The sequence below is a fragment of the Hipposideros armiger genome, unplaced genomic scaffold (assembly GCF_001890085.2).
Source record: "Hipposideros armiger isolate ML-2016 unplaced genomic scaffold, ASM189008v1 scaffold_75, whole genome shotgun sequence".
Lineage (NCBI taxonomy): Eukaryota > Metazoa > Chordata > Mammalia > Chiroptera > Hipposideridae > Hipposideros > Hipposideros armiger.
Window position 1 is genome coordinate 1,375,982 of NW_017731425.1, and position 15,877 is coordinate 1,391,858.

Genomic DNA, 15,877 nt, shown 5'->3' on the forward strand with positions numbered 1-15,877 from the left:
CACCGGTCCTCTCTGGGCCAGGTAACTTCCAGGCCCTCACTGCCTCCACTTCCAGCCTTGGGCTTACCCTTTATGCAGCCCTGTCTAGCACTGGCTAGCACAGTGGTCCCCCATGAATTTGGGCTGTGTGAAGGAATGAATGATTCCTCCCTGAGTCCCAGACCCCTAGACCCCACCCCTAATCTGGTCTAGCTCCTATCCTCGCACAGAAAGGCAAGACCGTTTCCACTTTCCGGGTGGGCCTGGAGCCTCAGAGAGAGTGGATGGTAGGATGATAGCCCAAGATAAGGACCAAGACAGCTGACACTAACACCTCTCTTCTCCCCTGGTCCTGCCCACCAGGCTCCTCATTGGAACCCTACCCATGGGGATCATCATCCCCATTTTGCAGATATTGAAAGTGAGGCTGAGAGAAGGGAGGCTACCTACCTAAGGTACACAGTGAGGTGGGCAGAGCAGGATTAGGTCCCAGTTCTCCCTAATCCAGTCAGGGTTCTTATGGTCTTTAACAGGCAGCCTCCAGCAGAGGCAGCTGAGTGGGGGGAGTTAAATGCACAGAGTCAAGGAAGAGTGACTCTGTGAAGTGATGAAGCTGAGTCCAGCCAGCTGGTCAGGGAGGCTGTGGGCTGGCTCTAGGGATTAGGACCGCTGTTCCAGATTCTTAGCATGGCAGCCCTGCTCCCCGGTAGCCCCGCTGGGTCAGCCTGCCAGGCCCTCCCTGCCGAGTGCTCCCTCTTCCATGAAGCCACCCTGCACTCACAGCCCTGGGCATGGCCCCTTATCGAGATCCTTGTTTCATCAGTTTTCTGTTTTTAGGTTTTCTTTTAAAGGAGAGTTGCATGTTTGGGTTTTCTCCTCTAGGAAAAGGTTTAACCCTGAAAGGGAGAGAGAATACCAGACAGAGGGAACTGCGTGTGCAAAGGCTTCAGTGAGTGGGCCTGGCATCATGGGGGACCTGAAGGAAGTTGGTGAGGCTGGAAGGTGAAGCCCAAGGAGAGGAGAAGTGAGACGGGAGCCTGGGGAGGACTCAGGTGTCAGATCCTGCGGGCCTTGTGGTCTGGGGCAGGAAATTCTGACTTTGTCCCAAGAGCAGTATGGAGCCACAGAAGGTGTGTGTTTTAGAAAGATCTGTCTGAGGCCACATGGAAGATGAGAAGAGGGCCCAGAGCAGAGCAGGGAGGAAGCCACTGCCGCCATCCAGTGGAGGAATGTTAGAGAACGGAACTAGGTTGGGTACCTAGACAGGACACAGTGGGTAAGGGAGGATGTCCTCGTTTCTCTGTGGGTGGCTAGTGGACAGTGGGCCCATCCCTCTCCCTGTATTTCCTTGGCTGTAACGCTAAGGAATGACACAGGTATACAAACAAAAATAGTTTATTTGAGGACAGAAGACCCCAAATTGGGGTGCCCGTGGGTGAGGCCACAGCAGCTACCGGGAGTTGGCACAGATGACCCCACCTCCTCAGGGGAGCCCAGCAGCAAAGAAGCCCCTCCCTGGGCCCCCTAGCTGCCTCCCCCACTACCTGGAGGAAGGATTGTGCAACTACCAAGAATCATCATCGTTGTCATCAGAACATGGTGAGGTTCTCAAAGTTTGGCCAGCAATTTTCGGGGTAGTAGTTGATATTAATAATAATTAATCTGACAAGCACAGCCACTGTGCCAGGCTTGGACCCACCATCCAGTGGTGAGTGGGGTCTGTGAGGAGGAGAGGTAGGCAGGGACAGGTGAGTCTCTCTGGGAGGCCCCATTCCAGCCTCCAAGGTGGCCCTTCCGGAAGGCACCTCTCCCTCCCACGGTTCCAGCAGCTGCCTGCTCTCCACTTTTCCCACAGCCACTGGCCAAGACTGGGTTCAGGCTGGGGCTGTTCCGGATGGCCCGTGCACTCTCCCAGGTCTCAAAGACCCTTGCCAGGCTGGCCCCTCTTCCAGAAGCCGCGATGGGCAGCCCAGGCGGCCACAAACTCACAGTTGTGGTAAAGGAACATTCCTAAAAGGGTGAGTGCAATGCCCACGTAGCTGAGGGCACTGAGGCGACTGCCAAACAGGATCCGGGACAGGACGAGGTTGCCCACAACAGTGAGGTTGCCCAGGACGTGAACGGTGAGGGCAGAGGTGAGGGCCAGGAGGGAGAAGCTGGCCAGGTTGTAGAGCACGGACAGGAGGCAGCTGAGCAGGATGCAGACCCAGAGGCGGGAGTCGGTGGGAGCAGGAGGCAGTGCCACACCAGCCTCCAGCACCAGGGCCGCACCTGCCAGCAGGCAGAAGCTGGGTAGCGAGGTGGCATACAGCAGGGTCACCGCGTCCAGCCTCTCTTCTTGCAGCAGCGCACCTGCAAGCAGGATAGCAGCCATCAGCACACAGTGGGAAGACAAGCCCACTCGGCCCACCCAGCATGACCTCCAAGACCCGTCCTCCAGGAAGCCTGCCCCAACCCCTCTGGCAGAGTTAGCGTCTCCTGTTCTGTAACATCACAGTCAAGAATCTGGAATCTGACTGCTTGGATTGTGACCTGTATCCACTCCTTACTAGCTGTGACCTGGCACTCTAGAGGCCCAGGGTACTCTAGAGGCCTAGGTTCCCTCACCTGCAAAGTTGAGTGATAATAAAACCTAATACACAGGGGTTTTATAAAGATCAAAATAGATAATGTACATAAAGCCCTTATAAGGTAAGTGCTCAATAAATGTAAAAAGATAAAATAAAATAAATAGGCCTGTTATCACCCACTTCAAACTGCCTTCCATAGGCTGAAACAATACTGTGCTTGTGATATCCAAATGGTCAATAAACATGAAATGTGACTCAAAACAAACAAACACTTCAGGGGCTCCCCAGGCCCTGGAGAAAACTATCCTAGGTTCTGAACTAGCTTTGAAGGCCCTACACCAATTGGCTCCAACCCACCTTTCCTGGCCTCAGCCTTATCACACCCGCAGTGCAGCGCCCACCCCCATTAGCAGGGACAGTCCACAGACAGTCCCAGCTCTGCCACTTACTAGCTATGTGGCCTTTACATTTAAAAAAAAAGTTTTGAAATAATAAATTGAGTCAAATGTTGGGCCCATTCATGTTTCATTCACTTTTGACCATTGAGATGACAAGGGAACAACAAAAAAGTCATTGTTTGCGCTTGGCTGTCACTCACTAATCAGCATTTTTTGCTATGAACACTGGGGCTTGTTGAGATCCAGGACTAAGAGGAAACCTTTTAGCTTTGCAAGGAAATGTGTGAATGCAAGCATGTGTGTATGTGTGTGCATGTGTGTGTGAGTGCACCCACGTGTACACACGTTACTCCCTAGCTGGTTCACAAAGGAAATGGTGCCCATCAACAAAATCAGACACAGCTCAGGTGAATGGTAGTATTTGCAAGAGGGCAATGACTGCTTGGGGCCTTGTCCAAGTTTTCGTGGCGAGAGATGAGTAATAGATCTAGGGGCTCACCGAGCCTCTCTGCATTTTCTGACACACACACTTTCCAAAGAGCCACAGAGGAGCTTACTCATAGACTATACTTAGAATAGGAAATGTTACTTCTCTCTCGATTTCACTCTGATGTTTTCGCTTTGTTCTCTAGGCAACAGTCCCTCCAGCTCAAGCATTTCTAGAAATGATCAGATAATTGGAATGTCTCCTGCTCATTTGCTCCAAATTTAGCAGTTACAAGCTGCCCGTGGCCTGCATGTTAAGGATCTAATCACTAGAAGGTGCCTAGGATTTCAGGTAAACTTCACCTCTTCAAGGCTGCCAGGCAGGAAGGTCTTAACCTCCCCACCTAGCCCTCCACCTCCCCTCCTTGCAGCCCAGGGAAAGAGCGGTAACTCCCTGCAAGAGGCGACTCACTCCACCTGAGGCTCCCAAAATGCCAGCCTGTCATCCTGCCTCCTCAGTGATTGTCACCCTCTCTGCCATCATCACCTGCCCCCCCAACCTTTCATTTCAACCTCTCCTTCTTTACAGGCGTTTTTGTTTCGGCATATGAATATATCCAAGCTTCTGCCACATGCAGACAAACGTTCTCTAGACCCTGTTCCGCTGGCTGCTGGCTTCTCCATCCTTACTCCTTTACTAGCTGTGTGGTAAAGGGCAAGTCACCCTCTCTAAGCCTTGTCTCCTTGTGTGTAGCATGAGGAGAGTGACAGCATCCCCCTCCTCACCCCCCCCACCACCACACACACACACACACACACACACACACACACACACACACACACACACACGGGGCCTGGTGCCCAGCAGTAACTGCGCACTACAGCAGCTGTCTGGATCCCCACACTCTGCTCCTGCTGGCTGACACCCTGCATGGCCTGTTTCCTGCTCCCATAATGCCCTTTCCTGCTCTGGCTATAGGAAGAGCTGGACATAGCATGGGTACATAGTGAGAGCTCAGCAAGTGCTTGCTGCTATTATTATATTATTATTGTCATCACTGCATGCCTCCTCCCCAGGTAGCCTTCTCTGGTTCCCCTTAGAAGTAACTGCCACCACCACACCTTTGTCCACTCAGCTCTAGAGCTTCTCTCTTGCTTTTGTGAATTCTGTTTCTGAATGTGTCTTCCCAACAGCCTGAGAGCTCAGAGCTCAGAAGCTGCTCCCTGATGTACACGCAGGTAAGTATAGCTGAGAACAAGCTCAACAAGCTGGCACCCCACTTCCCAGCTTTTCCGTGAATGGGAAGTTGGCATCACTCCTCTCCCCATGTAGCCCCCTGGGTCTGCAACTGGCTCAGGTAGGAAGAAGGCTGCTGGCCCTGCCCATGGCTGCCTGGGTGTTCCTCTTCCTGGACTCTCATCCTCTGCTCCCATGGAGTCTGCTCTCAAGATAGGATCTGGTGTCGGCTATTTACACTCTAGTCTCTGAATCTGGTCCTGGTGTTTTCCCTGGAACCTCAGGGAGTAGAAACCTCCTCTTGTCCAAAACCCACGTTACTCCCTTGGCTCCAATCTGTTCCTCCCCATCTCTGCCAGACCCCATTTCTGTGGGTGGGGTCTCTAGCCTCCCAAGCTCCCTCCTTAGCACCCTGAGCCATATAGCCTAATAGGCCTGCAAATTCTCCTGTCAGAGCAGTAACAAATCCACCACTTTAGGAGTACCTGCCCTATGCTAGGCTGCAGGGCAGGTGCTTGGAACATGGAGATGCTCTCAGAGTTCCTGTCTGATAGGAGGCAGACAGGTAACCAAACAGCTATAAAACAGGGCATTTAGAGTCTTGATTCAGGAAGCAGATGGTGCTGTGGAGTCTGGAGTGAGCAACCAACACACCTCAGGGGCCAGGCAGTTGACACAGGAGAGGTGGAGAGAGCTGGCAGAGGCTAAGATGGCCTGATGCCAGGCACCAGCCACTCCATGCCTGTGTGCCTGAGGCCTGGCCGACCGCAGCCTATCCTGCAGGCTGGGGCTCCTTCTGGGTGAGGAGCACTGGGCCTCAGCAGGTGTGGTGTGAGCCTTGAGGCTAGGGCCTTCCTAGCCTTATGACCCTGTCTAAGTTGGGGTAGGGGGTGGGTGTGCCCATGCGGTCAGGTTTCCTATGGCCCAGAACTCAGGCCCACGCTCAGTCACCAGTTCTCATGTAACCTGAGGGCAAAAATAGAACTGGGCTTCGGCCCTGCCACAGGGCCCGGGAGGAGAGGGACAGGACCTCTGGTTCCTGGCTCTAGAGATGCCAGGGCAGGGCTAAACTCTGACTTCAGCCTTCCATGGCTGCAGGCTGCTCCCAATTCCAGCCCAGTGCCCTTGGAGTATCCCCTTCCTTCTCCCAGGCCTGGGTCACAGAATCTTTGAGCTGGAAGGAAGGGAGAACAAGAGGCCGTTGGGACTCCATCAACTCCAACCCTCTTCCACTGAACAGATGGGGAGATTGAAGCCCAGGTAAAACCTGGACCTGCCCAAGGTCATCCAGCAAGTATAAGCAAATGTGTGGCTGGAAACCATGCCTCCCTGCCCCGAGTGGGCGCCCTGGCCTCTCCACATCTCTTTTAGGTTCAGGCAGAGAGAGGGTGGGGTCTGTGACTCAGATGCCCCTTAGATGGACAGGCAGAAAGGCGGCCTCCACTCTGCCACAGAGTGATTTAGCAGGGTCTTATCCTGGAGCCTCTACCCCATCCTCTGCCCAGAGTCCCCCTGTCTCCTTTCATCAGAGGTAAGGTGACCCTGGGCAAATCATGTACCTCCGTGGGTCTCAGTTCCATCATCTATAAAATGGGGGTGAAGGTGTCGATTGCCATGACGACTCAAGGTCGACACCCAGCACGGGACCTGTTACACTGCAGCTCCCAGTAAACATGAACCATCCCAGACTTAGCCAAACCCCTGGCCTTCCAAATTCCAGCCCAAGTCTTTGCCCTCTTTCTCTCTCCCTTGTCCACACTATCAGGCCTCCCTCTGTGTCCACAGCCTTCTGGCACTTCTTGGACAGCATGGAGATTTACTGCCTGGGTTCAAATCTTACTTCTGCTGCTTACTGGCCACATGGCCCAGTGCAAGCCCTTCTACCTGTCAAATGCAGACAATACAGTGACTTCCTTGATCAGGGCAATATGGAGATCCAGCAAGATAAAGAGACAAACCATGGGACACAGATCAATGGCAACTATTATTAAATACTAGTTGGACCTCTAGAGCTTAAGCTTGGGGCCTAGAACTCACTGAGCTATTGACCCGTTCCGAGCCTCAGTTTCTGCTTCTTCCAAAGCCATGAGGATTCAGTTTCTTCATCTGTAAAATGCCATAGCCCTCACAGGGCCATGTAGGCCACATACCCACCCTGATCCCCACCTCCTTGGCCAGTGACCCAGGCACTCACTCTGCTGAACGGACTTGAGGCCACGGAGGCAGGTGGCCACCAGCAGGAAGCCACAGCCAGCGGGAGGTGTCCGGAGCTCGCCGGCCAGGCTGCAGGCAGCCCCCAGGCAGAGTGGGCCCATGGCGGCAAACTGCAGCGGGTGGTGGCGACGGCCAAGCAGCAGTGCTGACAGGGCCAGCGTGATCAGTGGCGTGGTAGTGGTGGCCAGCTGTGCCAGGTCCAGGGGCACAGCACTCAGGCCCACGTTGCCACAGGCCATCGAGGTGCCGAACGTAAGGCTGAGCAGTAGCACCTGGCGACGGGTACCACTGGGCATGGGCCGCCGTGCCCCCCGGTGGCATGCCAGTGCTGCTGCCAGCATGTGCAGCGCTGAGAGCAGCAGGGGCCGCCCAAAGCCATGAACTGTGAAAATCCATTTGTTGAGGCTGGACATGCTGGCTCCTGCCAGCAGCCACACCAGTGCTGCTATGGCCACCCGGACCCGGCCAGGCTGCCCAAGGGCCTGGGGAATAGTAGGGTGCCACTCGGGGTATCCAGCCACCCGAGCACCTCCAGTCACTGCCCCTGCCTCAGCAGAGGTCATCCTGCTGTCATGATGCTCCAGAGGACAGTGGCACATCCGTACCAGTGGGGCTGGGGCAGGAGGCCAGCTCCCCAGTGGCCAGCTGTAGGCCACCAGAGAGCCCCCCTTAGGGCCAGGCGAGATCCTGGTTCCTCAGATCCCAGCCCTCCTCTCAGACAGGTGAGAAAACTGCTTCTTGTGCCAGGCCTGTGCCAGCCGAGGTCCAGGAGCTATGCTGTGTTCCCGACTCTGGAAGGGCAGAGCCCAGGTCGTGCCTGCTGCGATGCCAGGCTCTCTGGTGCTCAAGCCTGGCCTAGTAAGCTCTGGCACCTCTGCCCAGTTCCTGGTGAAGTCTTCACTCTTCTCCCCGCCCCGTGCCCACGCTATGCTTAGATGGAATCCTCGTTCCTTTGCCTCTTCGGTCCAGATCCCGGGATCTCCTGCGTGTTCAGGCCGTGCCCAGGCCTGGCAGGGGTGATCCAGGCTCCCGCGCCAATGGTTGCGGCTCGCTGCCTCCAACAGTGACCAGGCCCTGCGGCTGACACGCCGGTTCTAGCTCCGACCGGTGCCAGGCGGTGAGCTCGGCTCGGCTCGGCTCGGCTCCGGCAGAGCTTGCCCTCCAGCTCCGTCTCCCAGCAGCCCTGGCTGCGCCTCCGGCAGCAGCTCCTACTCAGCTCCAGCCCCGGCCGGGCCGCGGGGCGAGTCCTTGCGCTCTTAGCCCCGCCTCCGCCACCGCCGCCCGCGCCCCACCCGGAAAGTTGGGCGGAGTCCCCGGGCCCGCCCCTGGACAGGCCCCGCCCCCGGAGCCGCAAGGGACGTCTCGCCCCGCCCCCACGCCACCCGCTCGCAGCCCCTCCTCCACCGGCCTTGCGTTCCGTCTATCTGCTGCCTCCCACTAGCTGAAATGGTCAGCCTGTTTGTCCCTCTTACCCCCACTGGTGGGAGAGCAAGCCCCACCCCACCCAGGGCCAAGGCGAGTCCCCCATAGAAATCAGAACAGGGCGGGGGACACGGGTATCTTTCTAAGGGAGCCCGATAAAACCCCCAGCTTCAAAGGAGACTCCATCTTCTAGGACCCGCCCCGCTCCATCCCGCCCCCAGGGGCCTCCATCCCTGGACCGGTCTCGGGACCACCCGATCTCTAGCCACAGTTATCCCGTGGGACCTCAGCTTCCAGAAGAGTTGGACCACGGGGCCCCTTAAGGCCCCTCCACTGCCCCTCCCTAGTCCCAGCACCTCCTCCCTCTCCCATCCCAGGGCGGGCCCCTCTAGGCAGGCAGAGGGAAGCTGAATCACCAACGCCACCACAGTTGCGGAAGCAGGGTACCGCTGGCCAGCATCCATTCCCTGGCCAGAAGCCCTTGTCCAATCCCCTGGGCAGTCAGAGCTGACTCATAACTGGACTTTCTGGAGTCCACCCTCTGCCCGCAGCCTTGGCAGGACAAAAAGCCTTGGGTGGTCTGGGAGGCAGAGCAGCTGCTACTAAGCCCTTGCTCCTTCCTGGGTCTCGGTGGACCCATCTGAATTACGGATGCCCCAGGCAGGACAAGTAGATCTAGATTCTAGGCCCATCCCTGGCCTCTCTGAGCTCTCAGCCAGGTGCTTAATGCCAACCTCTTTCCTCACGTCGGGCTTTCTTCTCTGCGGGAGCTCCCGCCCCCTGGACACCGCTAACCCCTAGTCTGTCTTGGATGACAGCAACCTAGACCTCAAAGGTCCGAGGCGCCCTCTAGTGGTCAGACCGCGGAATGGGGGCAAGTGTCCAACTTCCATCACAATCCTTGGACATGGATTTAAAAGCCCCAGCCTCATTGGAGACCTGCTGAATCAGACGCTCCATGGTGAGCTCAGGAATCTGCATTTTTACATTTGCCTCTGGTGATTCTGACGCCCGCTGGAGACTGCAAATCACTGCTGAATAGTCCAAACTGTATGGCAAGGGATTTCTAAGCCAAGGACCAAAATATGGGGGTATTTAGACAGGGTTTCTCCAGGAGAGGTTGCAGGAAGGAAACTGAGCCAGCCAAGGGGACATACTCCTCCACCCACATTTCCTGAATAGTAGGAATCAGGGTCCCCTAAGGGTTATATTCTTTGTGGGATTCTGTCAGTTTTCTAGTAAGTTTCCTTTAATAAAAACCAATAATAATAATTTTAAAAAATAATAAACACTCTGACTTTCTCAGGGATGAGCTGGCGGGGACAGGTGGGCAGTGAAAACCTGTCTGCGCCTCCTCCAAGACTGCCACAAAGCTGCTCCCACCTGCCCTGTCTGGTAAGGGGTGGGCTATGAGGATTAACAAAGATGAGGCCTGGGTGCGTTGGTGGGATGGAGAGAGCTGCACACTGCATGTGGGGGGCAGTGGGGAGGCTGAGGGAAGAACCAAAAGGTGATCCAGCAGATGATCCTTACATGGGAGTCCAGAAGGGCTGGGATGCAGAAAGACCTAACACCCCTGGCTGCCAAGGACAGAGAGCTCTCCATCCTAACCACTCTGCACAGTTACTCCTGGAGCTGGATGCCACAGAGAGCTTGGTGAGGGGGAGGAATCAACTTGCCCAGGTTGTGGCTGGGGATTTATTTAGACCAGGTCTGTCTGGTTCCAGAGACCCATTTTCTAACCTGGACTCTCCACAGGTTATTCCCTTGTGGGAGAATGGGGACAGGGCACTCAGCTTCATGGAGGGCTGCAGGGGGCTCCCGCTTACTCTTTGAGGTCCATCTGAAAGCTCAGAGCACCCTACCCTTACCCACAGGCTCCCAAATGCCCCAGATCTGGGTGCTGCCTTTTGGGGGCCCAGGCTGCAGCTATGGAAGCAGGTGATGTGGGAAGAGACTCAGAAGCATTGGGAGGAGAGAAGAACCCATTTCCAGCAACTGGGCTATAGAGGCTTCTGTCACTTCATGTCCCCAGACAAATCACTTCACTGCTGGGGATTCAGTTTCCCCATTTGTGATCTATGATGAGCTAATAGGCATGAACATGCTGTGTAAGCCCAGGTGTCATCCCATAGCTATGACTTAGGAAATAGGCTGAGAGGGGAAGCGGCTTGTCTGGAGTTGTCCCCGATCTAAATGCAGGCTAAACACAATCCTGATCCCCAGTCCTCTGACTATGGGGGTCTGCATGAGATGTGACTGTTTTCTCACCCACACCCATTCTCAGGGTCCCAACCACTTGTGTCAGACTAGACACCTGACCCAGTGTCCACAGGTTGGCTATGCCATTCAGACTCCTCTCCATGCTTTGGGATACAGGCTGAGAAAAATAAGAGCGGCCTAGGGACTTGAACTGAAAGATGGCAGGGTCACTGTTTGGCTCATACTCAGAGGAAGCTGATTGGGGGTGGGGACGGACTCAGAGAAGGCCTTAGGATCATGGAAGCAATGGAGTCTTAAGTCCCAACTTCCATTTCTCCGCCACCTCTGGTTGCCCCCAAGTTGGTGGGCTGGGTCTTATCTGCAAATATCTTTTGATTTGAGCAATATCAGTAGCTTCCTGTTCCTCAGATCCAAACATACCCCAACTAAAACAGTCCCTCTGGAGGGTAGATCACACCAAACTCATGGACTCTGGAAAACCAAGTGCAGAGACGTTCCCTGTCATTACCCTCTACCCTCTAACCTGGCCTGAGACCTGCCACAGCCTGTCTCCCTTGTATGGGAGGGGCTGTGGCTTTCTCAGTTGGTGTCTCGAGCGGTAAGGAGACAACAGGGTGGTACAGTGGCAAGTGGCAAAGGATGGGGTCATTGGGTGAGGATCCGGGCTCTGCTACCTCTAGGCTGTGTGACCTGAGGCAAGCCACAGGCCTCTCTGAGTCTCGACCCTTCTGCAACACAGGGCAGGTCCTGAATCCTCCCAAAAGTGCCCCTGGCTGTGATTAAGGAATGACAGGTGAACAAACACTCTGGGTTCTAGGCACAGACAATTCACTTTAAAAATGGAGGCCACTTTTTCAGTGAGCTTTCTGATACTTTGATGTTTGTTTCAATATACAAAGGATTTCCTAAACCACTTACTTCCCCTGCCTTCCCAGACCCTAAATATTTGAAACTGCTGCTTTAGGTAGAGGCATCTGTTTAATCTGCAGCTTTGTGGATCATTGTACATGCTGTCTGTCAGGGCCCCTTTGAGAGCAGACTTCCTTCCTAACCTCGGTGGAGTAGGCACGCAGGTTGCCTCCCTGGCCTACACCCCAGTTCACAGAGGGCAGCCCAGAGTCCAGGGCCCTCCCACTGAGAGGCAGGGTCCCTGCACCTTGGCTGCTGAGACCTGGGGTGGTACGCTGACTGCACTGGAGTAAAGCCGAGAGTGAGAGCCCAAGCTCCAGGGTCCTGGGCCTCCAGCTGAATTTTGGCTCTGCCATGTAATCATAACAATCACTGAAGGAGCCAGGAAGCCACCCCAGGCCAGGTCTGTCTCTCTCCTAAGCCATGTCCCCTGCTTGATACTGGAGTGGGTCACTTTTCCTCTTTGGGTACCAGTTTCCTTATCTGTAGAGCAGAGAAGACAACGAGAATATCAACCACCTCAGAGTTATGCAAAAAAGTGTCTAGCAATTACATGCTCCCTAAACAATAATCAATGTCACCACTGCCAGCAATGTTTTCCCCAGGACCCAAAACGCTGACCAGCCCTTCTCTGCTCCTCGCCTGGAGGTATCTCCCCTTTCTCTGCTCATGGACCTGAACTTGCTCGCTAGCATGAGGCATCAGGACGCTGGGATATGAGCACAATCAACACTTTAATCATTTTGGAGGTAGGCTTTGAGCAGCCCTGCAGAGCCGCGAAGCTCTCACCTGTTGCTATGTCACAGCTAGCTGGGGCTGCCGCTCTGAGAGAGGGCTGGAGAGCTGGGCTCAGGGCCCCAGCCCCTGGGCTGCAGAGGTCTCTTTGCAGGACCCCAATCCCAGAGCAGGCAGTACTCACAATGCCAGCAGCCAGTGGACTTCTTGTGCTGAGGGGTCTGAGAAGCTTCATGCCCTTCAGACTGAGTGGTCTTCACAGGATGCCTGTGGGGCCAGACTGGGCCAGATGGAGGCAGACAGACTTCCTGGGAAAGGTGCTTGGCTCCCTGCTCCTGGGTGGATGGTGGCTTAGGAGCCTTGCAGGGGTGGTGGCTGGAGTGATCTGGGGACATTGCTCCAAGTGCACATGAGGTGGCAGCAAGGTCAGGTGTGTGCCTGTTACAAGGGTGTCTGGAGGAAGGGTGGAAGTACAGGGATTGTGCAAAGCTGCTGGGGTGGATGAGCCAGGGGGCTACCAGCTAACCAGCCTCAGCTCGATGGTTTCTCTGTCCTTGGGTCTGTAGTCAGCAATACCTGCGGAAACAGGTTGAGTGGGGAAGGGGGTGTTAACAGGGCAGTGTTCCAGCTCCCAGCCTTATCTTCTGGACCCCCCACCCTGAGGCTAGGTTCTGTCAGATCCCACCTTGGTGGTGGGAAACTGGAGACTAACCAGTGCCAGTACAGAGACTCTGAGCTCGGCTATGAGCTAGGGTCCCTGAAACCCACAGGCTCATTTTGCAGTGGGGAAACAACAGAGGGTAAGGGGTACAGGACAGCATGGATCTCCAACAAGGGGCAAAAGGAACCAGAGACCCTGACAACACCTGACAGTGACTGTCTTCATAGTATCTGAGAGGCTGTCAGGAAGAGGGCCTTGCTCAGTGTGGTCTGGAGGGAGAACTTAGACTACGAGTGGTCTTCCGAGGGGCCAGCCTTTTCTCACTGGAGACAACCTGGGTTCCAGCATAACACCCAGTTCGAGCTCCAGCTTTGTCACTCATTAGCGGTGGGATTTTGGGCAAATCATTTAGCCTTTGCAAGTGCTGATGTGCCCATTTCTGAAATGAGGATAATAAAGATATCAACAACTGGGCCCTCCTTCTCATGGAACTGGGCTTCCTGCTGAACTGGGGGCGCTGAGAGGATAGAAGGTAGAGGACACAACCACCCATGTCTGCCTCCTGGCTGAGCCCATCAGGCAGGGTCCCTCCCTAGGCTCTATCCTCCAATCCAGCCTTTATCAATAAGAAGCCAGATCTGGGGTCTCCATCTGCTACCCTTTTGTTTTATTTCTCAATTTGTTCAGAAGCCAGGCAGGGAAAGACAATGCTTCTTATTGGGCTCCCTCAGAAAGTGCCCACCTTCCATAAAGCACTTGGCCCAATGCCTAGTACACTGTAAATGCCCAGTAGAAGTCCCAGCTAGTAGGAGCAGGAACAGATGATCTTTAAGAGTCTGTCTGGTGACTGGGCTGATGCACAAGGATGCTCGTAAAGGTTGGGGCATAAGCGTTAAAACTGGAGACACCCTAGAGGTCCATCCCACTCCACGCCCTGCAGAGCAGCACCCACCACAGGGGGTGGGCTGGCAGTGGGATTGGCCTAAGCCAGTCATGTGATGATCCCTTTTCTCTAACCAACGTGGTCGCAGAACCTGGGCCACCTCTTAGCAACAGGAATGGGCCCAGGAATGATCCTGTGTCCCAATTCCACCTTTGAGACACCAGGAGAAGTTTGCTGGGTTTTCGGACAAGTTTCCTCAATCATAAAAGAGAGTAGCCCTGCGAAGACACAGAAAGGCCTCTCTGGAGGAGGAAGCCAACCAAGAGAGGGGGATGGAGTCCCAGGGAAGCTGGCTAGAGCCAATGTTACACCAGCCCTGAAGTCCTCACTCCCTCTGGACCTGTCACACGAGCCAACTGATGTTATATTGTGGAAGCTGGTTTGCATTGCATTTCCTGTTACTTGCAGCTCAAAACACCCTAGTAGCTAACATATTTTATGTGGCCATTACAAAGAAAGGGGAAGATCTACATAAACCAACATAGAAAGATGTCTATAATATATTAAGAACAAAAAAATAAATTGCAAACAGTATATAGACCTGTACTGTCCAATATGCCATCCATTAGCCATACGTGCACTTAAAATCTTAGTACAAAAAAAAAAGCATGCAAAATATGTCATTAATAATTTTACATTGATTACATCTTGGAATGATACTATTTAGGATATACTGGGTTAAATAAGATATATTATTCATATTAGTTTCATCAACTAGAAAATTTAGAATTACACATGTGGCTCACATTTCTATCAGACAGCATTGCTATAGAGTATGGCTTCATTTTTAATGAAACAACAAACTTAGATATTTAAAAATGATAGAAAGAAAGAAAATACATCAAAAGAAGTTATTTCTGGGTAGCAAATTATGGGTGATTTGAATTTTCTTCTTTTTTCCCTATCTGATTTCTTAGCATTGTCATAATAATGTACATAAAATTTCTTATGAATTCAGTTAAGTAAATTGTGCAACCTTGAGCATCAATGATCAACCTAGGCTGAGGCCCAGGAAAGTTAGGGGGGAAAGCTGGGGCAAGTTGATGAAGCCTCATTGCTAGAATAGGGATGGGGTAGGGACACATCCAGAGGTGGCCCGCCACCAGACTCACCTTGCTGCAGCGGGGTGTCAGGGGCTTGGATGAGCTGCCAGAACTCACGTTCCCCAACTTCTTTCCCCATCACAGAGGTCAGGTAAGGACCAGACAAGGTGGCCTGTGTTCCATACCTACCAAAGGGACAGGTGAAGAGGGAGAAAAGGTGACTTTTGCTCCCAACGACCCAAGGGTAGCAGTGGAGCTCACCCACACCAGGAAGCCCTGCTCTCATCCTCAGGGCCGGCACTAGCCAAACCCTTCCTGAGCCACCTCATCATGGGTCTCACCTCCACCCTTCCTCTTCAGCCCCACTGACACTGCCCTTTCAGGGGACTTCATCCCCTCTGTGTTGACCATGACTATGGCCTGCAGGAAGAGGCACCTACATGATCAACCCAGCCACTGAGCCCACTCTGAGGGCTGATGTTGTAGGGGTGAGAATCAGAAGTTGCCAGCATCACACATAAAATGCCAATGTCCAATGAGAGAGGGTGAAGCCAGTGTACAGAGAGAAGCTGGAACATGGTGGACAGAGACAGAGGCAGCTGGTGGTGGCACTGGGTCTCTGATTCTGGAAGTTTCTGTGTCTCAGTGGCCTGGTTGCTCAGTCTACTGTCTGAATCTACATACCACGCTCCTCATTACCAGGGCACTGGTCCTTGCCGCCAAAAGTCTCCTTACTCATACTTCCCTTCCTGAGCTCCTTGACTCCAACTTTGCATTTCTCCAACCCATCTGGATGCCACAGCCTAAAGATCCTCTTAAAACTCCATGGGTCATGTCCCTTCTTTCTCTAAAAGGCTAATTGGTGGTTTTGGTTTTAGAGTAGGAGGCTTTTTATTGTTTTAAGAAACAGAAACCCATTCAGGTTGATTTAGGCTAAAGGAAAGTATTGTTTTATGGGGTGTCACGGAGCAGCCCCCTTTCTCCAGTCATTCCCTAACTCTGTGGGGCCACACGGCTGCTCAGAGCACTTCTTCCCGAGTGCTGTCTGCCTGTCTAGCTCTCTCTCTTTCTCTGTTTTTCTCTCTCCTCTCCCTCTCTCTCTCTCTCTCTCTCTCTC

General features: G+C 53.8%; 2 protein-coding genes across 4 annotated transcripts in view; both read right to left on the reverse strand.

Annotated features, from left to right (window-relative positions):
- Window positions 1-239: 239 nt before the first annotated feature.
- Window positions 240-8,104, reverse strand: SLC35E4 (solute carrier family 35 member E4). Of its 2 annotated transcripts, none has more exons than XM_019643035.1 (2): window positions 6,801-8,104; window positions 240-406 (listed from the first exon to the last, which is right to left on the reverse strand). In XM_019643035.1, exons 1-2 carry the CDS (start codon window positions 7,421-7,423, stop codon window positions 307-309), a joined length of 723 nt encoding a protein of 240 aa, XP_019498580.1. In that variant the 5' UTR covers window positions 7,424-8,104; the 3' UTR covers window positions 240-306. The 2 variants fall into 2 exon arrangements, with proteins under 2 accessions (XP_019498580.1, XP_019498579.1); XM_019643034.1 differs by lacking the exon at window positions 240-406 and adding an exon at window positions 1,359-2,331 and having other exon boundaries at window positions 6,805-8,101.
- A 3,989-nt stretch (window positions 8,105-12,093) lies between these two features.
- Window positions 12,094-15,877, reverse strand: part of TCN2 (transcobalamin 2) — a 13,359-nt gene continuing 9,575 nt past the window's right edge. For both annotated transcript variants that reach the window (XM_019643246.1, XM_019643245.1), the window contains exons 9-10: window positions 14,830-14,945; window positions 12,094-12,689 (exon numbers count right to left, since the gene is read on the reverse strand). In XM_019643246.1, the coding sequence (XP_019498791.1) occupies window positions 12,628-12,689; window positions 14,830-14,945 (178 nt within the window). In that variant the 3' untranslated portion in view covers window positions 12,094-12,627. The remainder of the gene's footprint in view (window positions 12,690-14,829; window positions 14,946-15,877) is intronic.